Raw genomic sequence first — 15,201 nt, 5'->3', positions numbered from 1 at the left:
ATATATATATATATATATATATATATATATATATATATATATATATACAATGGAATATTATGCAGCCATCAAAAGGAATGAGATCTTGCCATTTGCAACGACATAGATGGAACTGGACGGTGTTATGCTGAGTGAAATAAGTCAATCAGAAAAGACACGTATCATATGACCTCACTGATATGGGAATCTCAGGAAACAAACTGAGGATTGCTGGAGTGGGGGGTGGGGTGGGAGGGATGGGGTGGCTGGGTGATAGACATTGGGGAGGGTATGTGCTAAGGTGAGCGCTGTGAATTGTGCAAGACTGTTTAATCACAGATCTGTACCTCTGAAACAAATAATGCAATATATGTTAAGAAAAAAAAAAGAAGGAAAGAAGAACATAGTAGGAGGAGAAGAATGAAGGCGGGGAAATCGGAGGGGGAGACGAACCATGAGAGACGATGGACGCTGAAAAACAAACTGAGGGTTCTAGAGGGGAGGGGGGTGGGAGGATGGGTTAGCCTGGTGATGGGTATTAAAGAGGGCATGTTCTGCATGGAGCACTGGGTGTTATGCACAAATAATGAATCATGGAACACTACATCAAAAACTTTAATATAACAATTAAAAAAGTCCAAAAAAAAAAAAAAAGCAAGTTGTGGAACAATAACACAATATGGTAATCATGTCAATGTTTTAAAATACACAATCTAGGGGCACCTGGCTGGCTCAGTTGGAAGAGCCACGACTCTTGATCTTGGGGTGGTGAGTTCAAGCCCCACGTTGAGTGTAAATAAACTTCATTTTTTTTTTTTAAGATTTTATTTACTTTAAAGAGAGCAAGAGAGAGCACAAGGCGGGGGTGGAGGAGAAGCAGACTCCCCGCTGAGCAGGGAACCCAACATGGGCTCTATCCCAGGACCCTGGGATCATGACCTGAGCTGAAGGGAGCCACTTGACTGACTGAGCCACCCAGATGCCCCATAATAAATAAACTTTAAAAAAATTCTTGGGGCACCTGCGTGGCTCAGTTGGTTAAGCATCTGACTCTTGATTTTGGCTCAGGTCATGATCTCAGGGTCCATGCTCAGTGGGGAGTCTGTTTCCCCTCTCCCTCCCCCTGCTCACACACACTCTCTCTCTCAAATAAACAAATCTTTTAAAAAAATTCTTTAGGGGCACCTGGGTGGCTCAGTCATTAAGCGGCTGCCTTCGGCTCAGGTCATGATCCCAGAGTCCTGGGATCGAGCCCCGCATCGGGCTCCCTGCTCAGAGGGAAGCCTGCTTCTCCCTCTCCTATTCCCCCTGCTTGTGTTCCTTCTCTCACTGTGCCTCTGTCAAATAAATAAATAAAATCTTTAAAAAAAAAAAATTCTTTAAAATAAATAAATCTTGGGCGCCTGGGTGGCTCAGATGGTTAAGCGTCTGCCTTCGGCTCAGGTCATGATCCCAGGGTCCTGGGATCGAGTCCCGCATCGGGCTCTCTGCTCCTTGGGAGGCTGCTTCTCCCTCTGCCTCTCTCTCTCTCTGTCTCTCATGAATAAATAAATAAAATCTCTAAAAATAAATAAATAAATAAAATAAATAAATCTTATTTATTTATTTTATATGTATCAGTGATATGAAAAAAGACAGGAAAGATATATGCCAAATACTTGACAGCAGTTGGATCAAAAGAGGAATTGAATTGGGGAGTGGTACAAAGGAAATATCATACCTGTTAACATTTTAGTTCCTTGGAGAGAAAAAGGGAAAGGAACATTCAAAAGCAAACACCATAGAGTTTGGCATTTATCAGCGGTGGTGAGCACTGGGTATCTGTTGTCCTATTCATCTCAATTAAAAAAATTTTTTACAATAAAAACAATTTCGTATGTTCATCTGTATTTTCAAATAAAAAATTACTAAACCATAGTGTTTTAAATGGCATGTACATACAAGGAGTTGTAACACTGCACATCTCAACGGTACAAGCAACATGGGCAGCCTGTTTCCCATCTGGCTCTATGGTCACACGCTCTTCCCCTGTTACCAAGTCACACGGAACACCCTAGGATGACAAAAAGAAATCCGGAGTTATCACCACCTTTAAAATAACAGAAAAAGAAGTTTTGGATGTTTGAGTATTTTCGCCATTACCATCAAATTTATTCCCAATCCTGTAAAGAAAATTTTTATGAAAAATAAAAGTGGCTCGCTTACATAACCTACATAAATTTGGAAACATCTCAAATCAGCTTGATTCTCAGGTAACACAAACATGAGAAATCATAGCGGTTTCACTTTTTAACTTTGTATGTTTCTGTACTATTTTGGTTTATTAAAATGAACATGGATTGTTTCTATATTCAAGAAGAATATTATAAATAATATTTAAGAAAGTAAAGACCCCCTAATAGAATTCCTTGAGAAGGAGCAGCATTAATAGTATGGTATAATAGTTCGCCCAGGACTGAGGGGCTCCTCAGGACGAAGGGCTTTAGGTGCTAAATCTGGGAAAGTTCAGGCAATCCGGGACAGCTAGTCTCCCTAGAGGCCTGAACTAATCATGAAGAAACATCTGATATATCCAAACTGAGTGACAGTTTACAACACAAATGACCGGTAGTTTTCCAAATGTAAAGGTTTTGAAAGATAAAAGAAGGTTCCTGAGGAGTTGTCCCAGATTAATGGAAACTAGAGACATGATAACAAAATACAGTGTTGAGACTGTGGACAGAATCCTAAGGGGTTGGAAGACAGTGGTGGTGGTGTTATCGACAACTGGCAATTTAAATATAGATTGTGGATTAAATAATAGTATTCTATCAATATTAAATACCCTGCTTTCGAGAAATACCACGTGGTTATGTCAAAGAAAGTCTCTGTTCTGAGGAAATACTTTCTTATTTATGGATAAGGAGGCAGGATGCATGTCAAATTACACAAGTCATCCAGAACAAAAAACAGAGAATACAAATTATCTTCCCAAACCTGTTCATCTCACATTATAAAGTCATAAGACAATGAACCAGAACGTGGCCCATTTAGTGAAACGATGCCTCAGACAACAGGGCGTTCAGTCCTTTGCAGGTCTAAACAAGTGGCTTCAGTCTTTATCATTAGTTCTAGTTCATAGCATCAGAGGTCTAATTGAAAAAAAGGTAAGTTAAATACAATAACAGAGTAGGTTAACTCTGAGGAAGCAAAGGAGGGCCTCAGAGGGAGTTTCAACTGTATCAATAGTTTACTTCTTAAAAAAATAAATAAAACAAGAAGTATGGTGAAATGTTAGAATCCGATGGGAGTTGGGTAGTGGATTCAAGTTATTTGCATGTAATTCTCTGCATTTCTCTGTATTGGTGAAATATTCTGTGATACTGTATTTCATTCATTCCAATACACTTTTCACATTTTAGTATCTCTGAAATCAGGAGGTAGCCTAATGGCAGGTCAGAGTTCAGTTGGCAGCTTCTTTTTGCTTCTCAGTTGTACATAAAATAATCGTACATCTTACAAAGTACAATGAACTACAGCAACTTTTATTAGTGGTAAATTACTACATATGCCCTTCCCCACCTTCCACCTTTACCCTGCCCAGCCCTCCCAAATTAACAAGAAAAAGAGCAAATATTTGGTAATATACTGACAGCAGCATTACTCTTTTCGAAGATCTCATGTGCCAGTAATTTTAAAGGGCCACAATACACTCCAGATTTTGCTGACAAGTATTTCTGGATTGCATGATAAGTCTTTCCACTGTTTGTGGGGCCTGAATGGAATATTATCTTCCGCTGTATGGCTCTGGCTTCTGGGTACCTAAAACATAAGTAGGTAAACAGCTTATTCCCATTAACCTGAAAATCCATCCTGGTAAAAGTATCAACCGAAAATGATTCCAATGAAACATCCTGTTAATATTCACTTGACAGGATCTTTTGGGAAACTAAATAAAATGATGAGTTTCAGATCCACACTAAAATAATGACTTTTGGGGCACCTGGGTGGCTTGGTCAGTTAAGCTTCTGCCTTTGGCTCAGGTCATGATCCCAGGATCCTGGGATCAAGCCCGTCGGACTCTCTGCTCAATGGGGAGCCTGCTTCTCCCTCTCCCTCTACCTGCCGCTCCCCCTGCTTGTGCTCACTTGCTCTTGCGCGCTCTCTCTGCCAAATAAATAAAAAAATTAAAAAATATTGACTGTTTTTGTCTGCCTTTGGCTCAGGTCATGATTCCAGGGTCCTGGGATCAGGCCTCGCATCAGGCTCCCTGCTCAGTGGGGAGTCTGCTGCTCCTTCTGTCCCTTTCCCCCTCGTTTGTGTTCTGTCTCTCTCAAATAAATAAATAAAATCTTAAACCCCCCCCCCCCAAAAAAATATTGACTGTTTTCCAAGATTGGCACTTACTAACTAGAGGACAGAAAAATCTAAATGCAAATTAATTTCTTGGATATTTTTGCCATTGTCCAAGTCCCTTCTCTTCAGGAGTTTAACTTAAAGTAAGTTTAAACTGCTATCAGCTCCACAGACATGCTGATTTCATTTCCACAGCTCTAAATACATGACCCTATAAGTAAATATTCCTAGGCTTCTGAATTTCAACATATATAATATAATGACTGAGTCTTCTGTCTCCAGCCATGATGAATGGTACGGGACTTGCCCGCCCACCACAAACAAGTACAAAACTGGACAAAATACATGCCACAGCTGCTTGGGGACATAAACAACAGGCAGTGGAGGACTACAGCCCTGAAACAAAGGAACACTTGAGATGAGCCCTACTGCACTCCAGCAGGGCACAGAGAGGTGGAACCCAAGCAAAGTATGACAGTCCCAATGAGCCGAGCAGTAGAGATCAAAGTCAGAGATGCTAAAGCAGGTGGGATTTGAAGGGCATAGTGTGGAAGAGAAGAAAGGGTTCAGTGGAGGAGGTGCCTTCAAGTCTATGTGAGGCTTCCCTTGGGTCTCTGGCCAAGCGCTGGGCTGCACATGTGCAGGGTCTAGCAGAAAGCAGCTTGCTAAGGGTTTTAGCAGAAAGTCTCAAAGAGGTGGCAAAGCGCTAGATGTTGGGAGCTCCAGCCACAATGGCGGTAGTGATGAGAGCTCATTAACACCCAGGCATTTAGCTGACACTAGGCCACACTTTAATTGTAAGGCTGACACCCTAAAGTAAGGGCTACTCTAGATTTGTCCTGGTAAAACCTACTACCTAGCTTGATCAGAATCAAGGGGAGACACCAGAATTAATTGCCTGTTTTTCAAGGGAAAACAACTCCTAGACTCCTTATGATTTATCATCCACCCTACAATAAAAAAATGTAATGATCACCAATCTCCCAAGATTAGACACTAGTATCAAACCCACAAGTAAAGAAACTAACCAGTTTGGTGGTATTCTTAAGTCACTGATTTTACGAAGGTCATCCTTACATTCCAACACAGGAAATATCTGTTTTGCGTGTCTCAAGAAAAATGGAAATAAATCATCCACATGAGCTGAAAAATAAAACACTGCATTAACAGGTGCAATCTACATGTTATCCATAACCAGACTTAGTGAAACTTTCCTTCTTAGCGAGGTAGTCAAGGGGAGGTTACCAGGATAAAAAGAAAAATTCTGGAGCAAGGAACTCTATCCTTTTCTTAGATCCTGCTTCATCTTATGTTTTCTTTTTAATTTCACTTACGTTTTCTAGGAAAATAGCAAATTGGCTGTCAACCACCATGTTCTACTCTTCTGATATAAACAGGTAAAGATCAGCATTGGTGAAAATTAAATTAAAGAACCTGGAAATATACATTAGCAAGAAGACCTATGGTTACTGAAGAGAAATGCAGGTACAAACACTTTACATTTAAAAAACATAACCAAAGCCAAACTGTCGATGGGAACACAACAGTGATGTTCTTACATTTTTTCTTTTCTCGCAAAAACTCTGTCCTGATATGAGGGAGAAAAAAAGTCAGTGGCAGAAACAGATGGAATCCGCCACATATTGATTCTATCTTCTATGAGAGTTCACTTCACTGTTGCCTATACATAACACATAGCCAAGAGCAGAAGGTGACAGATCAAGACCCCAGTCTTCCTCTAGTCTAAGATATATGGTGGATTTAATGACCAGCTCAGAGATCCACTATAGAAGCAAAATGACCTAGAAGGCCTCCTATGAAAGCACACAATTATTTACAGACGGTGTGAATGGGCCCACTCTGTAACAAACAAGCTCTGACCAGAGAAATAAACATGAAGCACAAGAAGAAATACAAAGTATGCTCAACACATTTTAAAAGAGATTTTTAAAAATCTCTAAACACTTACCTGCACTGAAGCAAATATCATTCAAAATAATGTGAATGTCCACATCCAGAGAATGAGACTGCATGATATAATTTCTAAAGCTGACGAAAGCTTGATGGAAGAGACGAGCTGTGGGAAACACAAAACCAAAATAGGTAAGGCTTAGTTTTCATTTCATTTCTCATTTAAAAGGTACATATACACGTTACACCTAACTCATCAAAGTGTCCTCTTTCTTTGGGGGCAGAGGAGGGTCCTACAGCTGGTTTATTATGATCTGGCCTACAGTGAAATCCTAGCACCACATGAAGGAAAAAGTAACACACAGCTCCTTTGCCGTGTGTCCAGCTCACCGGGTGCATCTTGCCAAACTCCTGTCAAGACAGAAGCAAAGGTCAGGGACATCCTCCAGACAACACGTATGTACTTGTTTCCTGGGTACGCGAGGTCTCACACAAGAATGACAAAGCTGTTATCTATGAAGTAATAAAATATCTCTAATGGAAATGCTATTAGCCTTACCATCGAGTCCATAATCAGCACCCAGTTTCTGAATTTCTTTCCTCTTGTAAAACTTGTCTAAGATCTTCTTTACTTCATCTGAAAGAAAGATGTGCTTAACATTGGATTTCTAGATGGAGAAATGCCCAAAGAACAAAAGAAACTTGAAATCATAACACTCACGGCAGCAGCTTACTGAGTGTTTCAAGTATTTAAAGGTTTTAGTTGACCACATGCTTTTTATGGTTTAATAGTGCAACCGAGTGTCTAGAAAAATTATAAATTCAAATAATAGAATATTCCTGTTACACTGCAGAGGAACAAGCAAGGTGCCATAGGATTAGACATTGCCCTTAGCCTCCATCAGGCCACTCTTAGATGACCATATTCTGTTTCATTTACTTACATCCTTTCTAAACATCTAATAGTGAGCAGTTAAAAGGTATCTAGAAAGACAACCAGAACTGCAAGGAGCAGATCACCATGCTTTTACTCAAATGACTAGAGAGGTCAGGGATGACCTGTAGTTTGAAGATGATGATTTTAAGAACAGACTACACTTACTTTGTTCTAGATGGCATAACTACAGTCAGTGAGAAGTGAGGGATGCAGATTTCAGTGGAATTTATACAAGAACTTAGAACAGTGGAAAGGGGCTGCCTCAGAAAAGTGCCAGCTCCTTGTCACTGTAAGTGTCAAGCAAGGCTGAGAAGACTGTATTTCAAGGGTGATGGAGGGGAGGGCGAGTCAGATGTCTGATGAAGCAACAGGCCAGTATGAATCAATAATTTCATAAATGAAAATATTTTAGTCAATCGAGCTGCAAATGTATTAACATTGTACATATTAAATACCACTGCATTATTCCAGAGATAAACGTTCTACTGATCCAGCCACACACACTGTATTTCTGGGAAGACAGGCCAAAATGGAGGATAGTCTTTGCCCACGAAATACAGAAAGGCCAAGTGGCCTGTATTTTTACCTCCTGCCCAAGTACCAACCGCATTTTCATGCAATGACAATACACACAATACTTAATGAAGAAATTAAGCCTGAATAAAGCATCCCACTAATAAAAATTTGTTTTGCATAATGAGGAATTTTAAAATCAGTGGCTGAGGCACTAGATTTGCCCACAATGAAATGTGAGATACATACATATATATCACTTATCACGGGCAGCTATCCTGATATTTCTGGGTATCTGTGACTTTGTATCCAGTGGGGGCGATCATCTCTTTCCATCAATAGTGGAAAAATCAGTGACAAATAAAAGACTGGAAAAAAGCACATGCAACTGCTTGGGGAAATTCTGCAGAACTACAGACTCCATACAAACTGAAGACATCACATTTGTTTAGAATTAACCCACTTTCCATAACTAACACTCGAGTGTTATGCAAGAATCAAGATACTCAAGGATACTTTACTCAAGCATAAGGTTTCTTGTGCTAAGTGAAAGACACTAGTCAAGAAAGACCATATCCTGTGTGATATTATATATATGAAATATCGTAATGTGAATTAGTGGTTGCCATGGGCTGGGTGAAGGGAAGTGGGGCTAGCGGAATGTAGAGTGACTACTACTAGGTATGGGATTTCTTCTGGGGGTCATGAAAATGTTCTAAAATTAAGATTATGGTGATAGTCTACAACCCTGCAAACATACCATTACACTTTAAATGGATGAATTTTATGGCATATATGTTATTTTTTAAAGCTGTTCTAAAAAATATTACCTACACAAAAATCTCTGTATCAACACTTTATCTAAAAGCATGCTCCAAATCCGCTCCCAATTTTTTAAAAAAAAACTGCAAAAAAAATTAATGGAAATAGCACTAAATATTTTTTAATTTACTATAAAAGTATATGAAAACATGTTTTGCTTTTCATAAAAATTAAGCTTTAGATAATTAAGCTTTACATAATTAACATTATGTACAATGTTAATACATTTGCAGCTTGACTGACTAAAATATTTTCATTTATGAAATTATTGATTCATACTGGCCTGTTGCTTCATCAGACATCTGACTTGCCCTCCCCTCCATCACCCTTGAAATACAGTCTTCTCAGCCTTGCTTGACACTTACAGTGACAAGGAGCTGGCACTTTTCTGAGGCAGCCCCTTTCCACTGTTCTAAGTTCTTGTATAAATTCCACTGAAATCTGCATCCCTCACTTCTCACTGACTGTAGTTATGCCATCTAGAACAAAGTAAGTGTAGTCTGTTCTTAAAATCATCATCTTCAAACTAAAGATCATCCCTGACTTCTTTAGTCATTTGAGTAAAAGCATGGTGATCTGCTCCTTGCAGTACTCAGTCAGTTAAGCATCTGCCTTCGGCTCAGGTCATCTGGCTCCCTGCTCAGTGGGAAACCTGCTTCTCCCTCTCCCACTCCGCCTGCTTGTGTTCCCTCTCTCGCTGTGTCTCTCTCTGTCAAATAAATAAATAAAATATTTTTTTAAAAAAATTAAGCTGTAACAGTTTCACTATTCTTAACAGAATGACCTGATTTTTTTATCATAATTACTTCTCATTAAAATTAACAGTGATTAAAGGAGACACCCTCTGGATTTCAGCCACAGTAGAAATGACTCAGTCACTACAACTTTCACCAGGTAACAACACATAGCTTTCTTCCAGCCTCCTGCAACGGAGCCTGGGACTTAATACAGCTACACTGGGACTCAGCTACATTTGCTAAAATTAAGAGGCCCACTACAAACTCTAAGCCAGCTGCATCCTTTTAAATGGTTACATTTTCTTTTGAAGAGAAAACAAAATGTTCAAGATAGTCCATCAGGACTTCCAAAATGTGAATCTACCTCACCTGAGTGTTACACAAAATAACAGTCCACTTTACTCCACCTACATTGTGATGAAGAACAAAGTAGCCGTTACCAACTGGGGTTGCTTAAACCATATGATTTATCCATTTTGTTAAAATGTTTTAATTCCCTCGTTTCACTGTAAGCATCCATCATTAAAGAGAATCCCACTTCAGGACACCAAAGCTACAGCTCATTCGAGGGCTGGAGAAGCAGATGGAAAAGTATACAACTCAACCTCTCTTCATAACAGAGTTGGAAAGGCCAAAGCCACAGTGGAAATGCAGGTGGAGAGAAGTGATCAGAATAGGTTAGAAAATCTCTAGGATCCATAAAGGAAAGGCAGCATCATTCCTTAGTGGTGGCATTTAGCTCCTTTCCCTGTAATATTACAACTAGTATTACTACCACTGTCATTGAATATGAAGATGTGCTGGAGTATTGTTCTAGTAGTGGCCAGAACTCATGCTGAACCTTTTTTTTTTTTCCTTTCCAAGTTTTTATTTAAATTCCAGTTAGGCAACATACAGTATAAAATAAATTTCAGATGTAGAACATGCCGAACCTTCCATATCATCACAAAGGGAATGAAAAACCCTAGATTTGCTCCAAGGGTAACTACTGCAGCAGACAGGTGCATCAGACCAAATGCCTCAGACCCTTCTGCCTCACTCTCAGGTGACAGGTGTGACATCAGCACTGAAACGGAGAAGGCTCAGCTATCCTCTACAGCCCCAAACGTGTCTGTGCCTGATATCCTGCATCAAATTACAATGACTTTATTAAGCCTCTCCTCCTTCATAAGGTCCCTCCTGCAACCATGATTCTCATCCCGAAAGCTAGATGTGCTCTGAAGAGAAAAGTGTCACCTAACGTCTATGCAGGGACTGTCTCCATAATCTTGACCCCCTTAGTATTATACCCGAATTCCCTACTTCATAAGTGGTATGCCAGAACAAATCCGTCCAGGTGTTTTGACAAGCTTCCCCCAAACTCTGACTCCAGTTCACTCTACTAATAGGGAGGCGAGGGGCTTCAACCCTCTTGCAACAGCTCTACAAATCCAAGTTCCAATGTGCATCTACTGGCTCCCTGCTCAGTGGGAAACTTCCACTACTAGGATCTCTAAGGAAACTACCACACAACCTGCCTCAATTAATCTGATACTCTCCCCGGGAGTGACAACTGCTAATAAAATCCACCAAGAATATTATTTTTTGCTGCCACCTCCTGTAAACAAGCCAGTGATTAATCAAAAATCAAAAGGAGGGGCGCCTGGGTGGCTCAGTCGTTAAGTGTCTGCCTTTGGCTCAAGTCATGATCCCGGGGTCCTGGGATCGAGTTCCACATCGGGCTCCCTGCTCTGCGGGAAGCCTGCTTCTCCCTCTCCCACTCCCCCTGCTTGTGTTCCCTCTCCCTGTGTCTCTCTCTGTCAAATAAATAAATAAGCAAAATCTTTAAAAAACAAAAATTAAAAGGAGATCATGCTCTGCTGGTACATCTGCCACCCGTGGTCAGCCAGGGCTCACGTAGCTATGTCAATGTCTGGATGCTACTACTTTCCTCCTTCGCTGCTCCGCTTGAGACTGCCCAAAGTTTCCAGCCTAGTCACCTTTCCCAGAAAGAGGAGGGCTACTCTGCCATCAAAGGTAGTTGTACTTCATTGCTAGAACTTCTAAACACTTAAAAATTCATAGTAGTGCCCAAAGTTCTTAAAAATACTACTCTGGTGGAACCAGCTGATTCTAAGTGGAAATATGTATAAGGAATTTTACACCAGCTATTATAGCCTAAAGGGAAAAAGCTAAGGAAAAAAGCCCTTGTTGATACACTAACCTAAAAATACATTATTTTATTAAATCCTCACATCAACCTAGATTTATAGGTAGATTATGTGGGCTTCTAGGGGAATAGTATTCCCAGTTTCCATGTATCAGATTCTTACTGCAGGGTGTCAACCCAACTTTTATTGTTTTTTGTTGTTGTTTTTTTAAATTTGACAGAGAGAGAGAGAGCGCGCGCGCACAAGTAGGCAGAGTGGCAGGCAGAGGGAGAAGGAGAAGCAGGCTCCCCACCGAGCAGAGAGCCCAATGCAGGGCTCGATCCCAGGACCCTGGGATTATGATCCGTGCCTAAGGCAGATGCTTAGCCGACTGAGCCACCCAGGCTCCCCGACAACCCAACTTTTAATTCCATTTCTCAAATAGCAAATGTTTAGTACAAATAATGTTAGTTTACATTTGTTCATCCCTTTACGTTTTCCAAAGTGCTTTTCCTAACACGTTCTGATGATTTTCACAATCCAGAGATGTAGGCAGAGAAAATATTATCCTCATGTTACCAACTAGGAAATGGACAAAAGGTAAGTAAATTGTAAATCAGACGGGTAACTTAAGTGCTGCGTGACTATCACAAATATGCACAATCTTTCTACACGCAATCTATATTCACATGGCTAAATTCGTTATAATCAACCAAGAAATACAGACAGGTAGATATTCAGCACCTACCGTGTGACTACAACAGTGCTTGGCACATAGTAGACATACAAGTAGGTTTTGGGGGGGGATAAAAACACTAACTCATAAGGGTTCTTAGGAAAATTGAGTCACATGCTTACAATGGTACCTGTTCTCTAGCAAACACTCAATATTAGCCACTGTTTTAAAAAAAAAAAAAAAAAAGGAGCTCGGCAGGAAGCCTCCTTCTCCCTCTCCCACTGCTTGTGTTCCTGCTCTCGCCTGCTCTCGCTATCTCTCTGTCAAATAAATAAAATCTTAAAAAAAAAAAAAAAAAGAAAGAAAGAAAGGAATCACAGGGGCATTCAGGCAGTGAAAGTATTGTACTTCTACCCCAAAAAACAAGATTTGGCCCATAATATGTGGTAGTTCTGTATTTTTAAATTACAATAGGAGTCATCAATGTTGCTCGTTGAAGTGAACTGCCTAAGATAACTCCTGGAGAGCTAGTGCCCTGTGGAGCTATACCATTCCCTCACCCTGCCAGAGCTTCATTTGGTCAGAGGAAATCCCCTGCCTCCCTAACCATCCAGAAACTAAAGAGGTACAGCCCTATAATCTGAAATTCCCCTTAAAACCATTTGCACGCCTAGCTGTCAAACCCATTCAAAGTTAGTTGCTGCCACTTGCTGATACTGAGCGATTCCTTTCTCTCTGGAGTCCTGGATGATCAAGGATACACACCACCTTTGCCAAAGAACCCGTATCATGTTCTAACTTGTATTAGAGTTGGTTATCCATACATCCTTCCTCCCCGCGAGACTGTAAGTTTCTGGAGCACAAGAGATCTGGAGCTGAGTCTGGTTCCTCTTGGCAACTACCATACAATGCCTAGCCGTGCCAGGTTTGCATAGATGCCAATAAATGACAAAGAATCCTGAAAGAAATCCTCCTCTGGCTTTTCACTGACCATCCCCTTGCCCCTTTTCAAGGACAATAGTTCTAGGCAGCGGAGGAGAAACAAAGGATGCTCGAAAAAGCGGTCGTCCACGTAACGACGCAAGAAAGGTGAATCGTGCCATCAGAAGGGGGTTTAAACCATTCCGAGAGGAGCGCAGTGAAAGGGAAAAGACCAGTTCTGGGGCGGCATATTAAAGACTGAGTAAGACGCAGTCCCAAGCCTTGAGGGGCTCACAAACCAGCGCGATAGGCAGACACTGACAGGCACGATGACAACACTCCAGGGGACCGCGGGTCTCCAGGGGAACCGGGTGCAACGTCCTCGCGGCCACGCATCAACCCCGCAGACACCCCCGCCGCCCTCGCTAGCTCCCGCACTCACTCTTATCCAGAGGGCGGGTTAGCTCGGCCCCGACGTCGCCATCCGCGCTGGGGCCTTGAGGTTTCACAGTCAGAGGCACGAACAAGGATGTGTTCGGGGCTTTAGAACCTCCTGAGGCAGAAGAGGAGGAGGAGGCGGAGGCAGCGGTAGACACGCGCCCCAGAGCCCCAGGCAGGGGTTCACCGCGGGCGCGAAGGACAGAGCAGACCGCTGCCCGGTGGCCAGCCCAGCGCCCCGCCGGGAGCCGAGCCCACAAAAGGGCACACCGGGGGAAGGACATCGAGGCCACAAGCCCTAAAGGAGGCTGGCTGGAGCTGCCTGGGACTTAGCGGTGGACAATGACGCATCCTGCCAGCGCCTACTGTTCAGAAAGCCCCAGCCGGAGCAGGGGAGCTGCCCAGGATAACGCCCGATCAAAAAACAAAGGTAGTGTGGTGAGATTGCTCATAAAGAAGAGGAAAAGCTTAGAAATAAAAACCAGAAAAATGTAAGTTCTTGTTCTCTTTCTCTTTTTCATTATTTACTGGGCTAGCTTTCTCTAAAGATAAGAAACTAATCAAGCACCTTTGCAGATGTCACTAGATGGGGAGGGGGGCCTGCGAGTTGTGTCACGTGACGCGAGCTAGCATGGTAGGTGCGCGCGAGCTCAGAAGCACGTGGGCAGCGCGGTCAACGGTGCCGGGCAAGACCCGGGCAAGACGCGCGAGTATCTCTGTAGTGGACACCCGCGAGGCTTGCTGACTCTCTAAAGAGCGTTTCTCAAGTTTATTGGATTATTAACTTCCGTTTTCTGATAGAGTAGCGTTAGAGAACATAATTTGATCTGGCCTTCAGAACGTAGCTAAGGAATTTTTTTCTGCAAGTTCTTAGGTAAACCCCGTGTGTGACACTTGTGTAAGTACTTGTTCTTTAACGTGAGCAGTTTGTGTACATCATCCAGGCAGCTGAGATGTCACAACCGCATAACAAAAATAAGTCCTCTGTATCCCAGCCAAGTTTAGTTTCATTTGCATAAGTTGAATACTGTCATAGGAGCTTGCAACATGTTAACTCAAAATACGCTATTATATTTTCCACATCTCTCTCATTATATCTAAAACATTAATATCTTGCAGCTTGAAAGGACGTGTCACGTAATAGGTAATATCGCGTGTCAAATAGTATACCAGTAACCATTTGCTAATAGGCAGTGTGCCTTTCATTCACAGGCAATGTGCCTTTCTATATATATATATATATTTTTTAAGTAAAGGTAATATATAGATATAGATATATAGATTTTTTTTAAAAGATTTTATTTATTTATTTGTCAGAGAGAGACACAAGCAAGGGGAGGGGAGAGGGAGAGGCAGGCTTCCCGCGGAGCAGGGAGCCTGATGTGGGGCTCAATCCCAGAACCCTGGGATCATGACGTGAGCCGAAGGCAGACGCTTAATGACTGAGCCACCCAGGCGCCCTATAGATATATTTTTTAAGTAAATTCTACCCCCAAGGTAAGGCTGGAACTTAGGACCCCTAAATCAAGTGTTGCGTGCTCCACGACTGAGCCAGCCAGGCACTCCCACAGAATATATTTCAAACATCAGAATATAAGTAGATAACCCCTTATTCTCCAAAAGTTTCGGATCTGGTTTTGGTGATACTAACTGTACAAGTTAAGTAATGCAAATACATGTTAATCTTAGGCTAATGAGAGTTCAAAGAAAGGAGCAATTTCAGATCCTTAAGGAAGTTTCTGCCAGACTTAGAAGCAAACAAACAAGACAAATAGGGAAGTTGTAAGGAAATTCTAGTCAGAG

The 15,201-nt window shown here is 41.6% G+C and overlaps 1 protein-coding gene across 1 annotated transcript in view; it reads right to left on the bottom strand.

Moving 5' to 3' along the window:
• The window catches only part of SUPV3L1 (Suv3 like RNA helicase), a 27,946-nt gene extending 14,219 nt beyond the window's left edge, over positions 1-13,727 (bottom strand). The window contains exons 1-6 of the mRNA XM_021699658.1: positions 13,403-13,727; positions 6,785-6,862; positions 6,284-6,391; positions 5,343-5,457; positions 3,612-3,780; positions 1,921-2,032 (exon numbers count right to left, since the gene is read on the bottom strand). Of these exons, the coding sequence (XP_021555333.1) occupies positions 1,921-2,032; positions 3,612-3,780; positions 5,343-5,457; positions 6,284-6,391; positions 6,785-6,862; positions 13,403-13,682 (862 nt within the window). The 5' untranslated portion in view covers positions 13,683-13,727. The remainder of the gene's footprint in view (positions 1-1,920; positions 2,033-3,611; positions 3,781-5,342; positions 5,458-6,283; positions 6,392-6,784; positions 6,863-13,402) is intronic.
• Between the last annotated feature and the right edge of the window lie 1,474 nt (positions 13,728-15,201).

This window comes from Neomonachus schauinslandi, chromosome 6 (genome assembly GCF_002201575.2).
Source record: "Neomonachus schauinslandi chromosome 6, ASM220157v2, whole genome shotgun sequence".
Lineage (NCBI taxonomy): Eukaryota > Metazoa > Chordata > Mammalia > Carnivora > Phocidae > Neomonachus > Neomonachus schauinslandi.
Note: the sequence above shows the minus strand (reverse complement) of the source record. Positions and strands in the feature narration are given on the sequence as shown.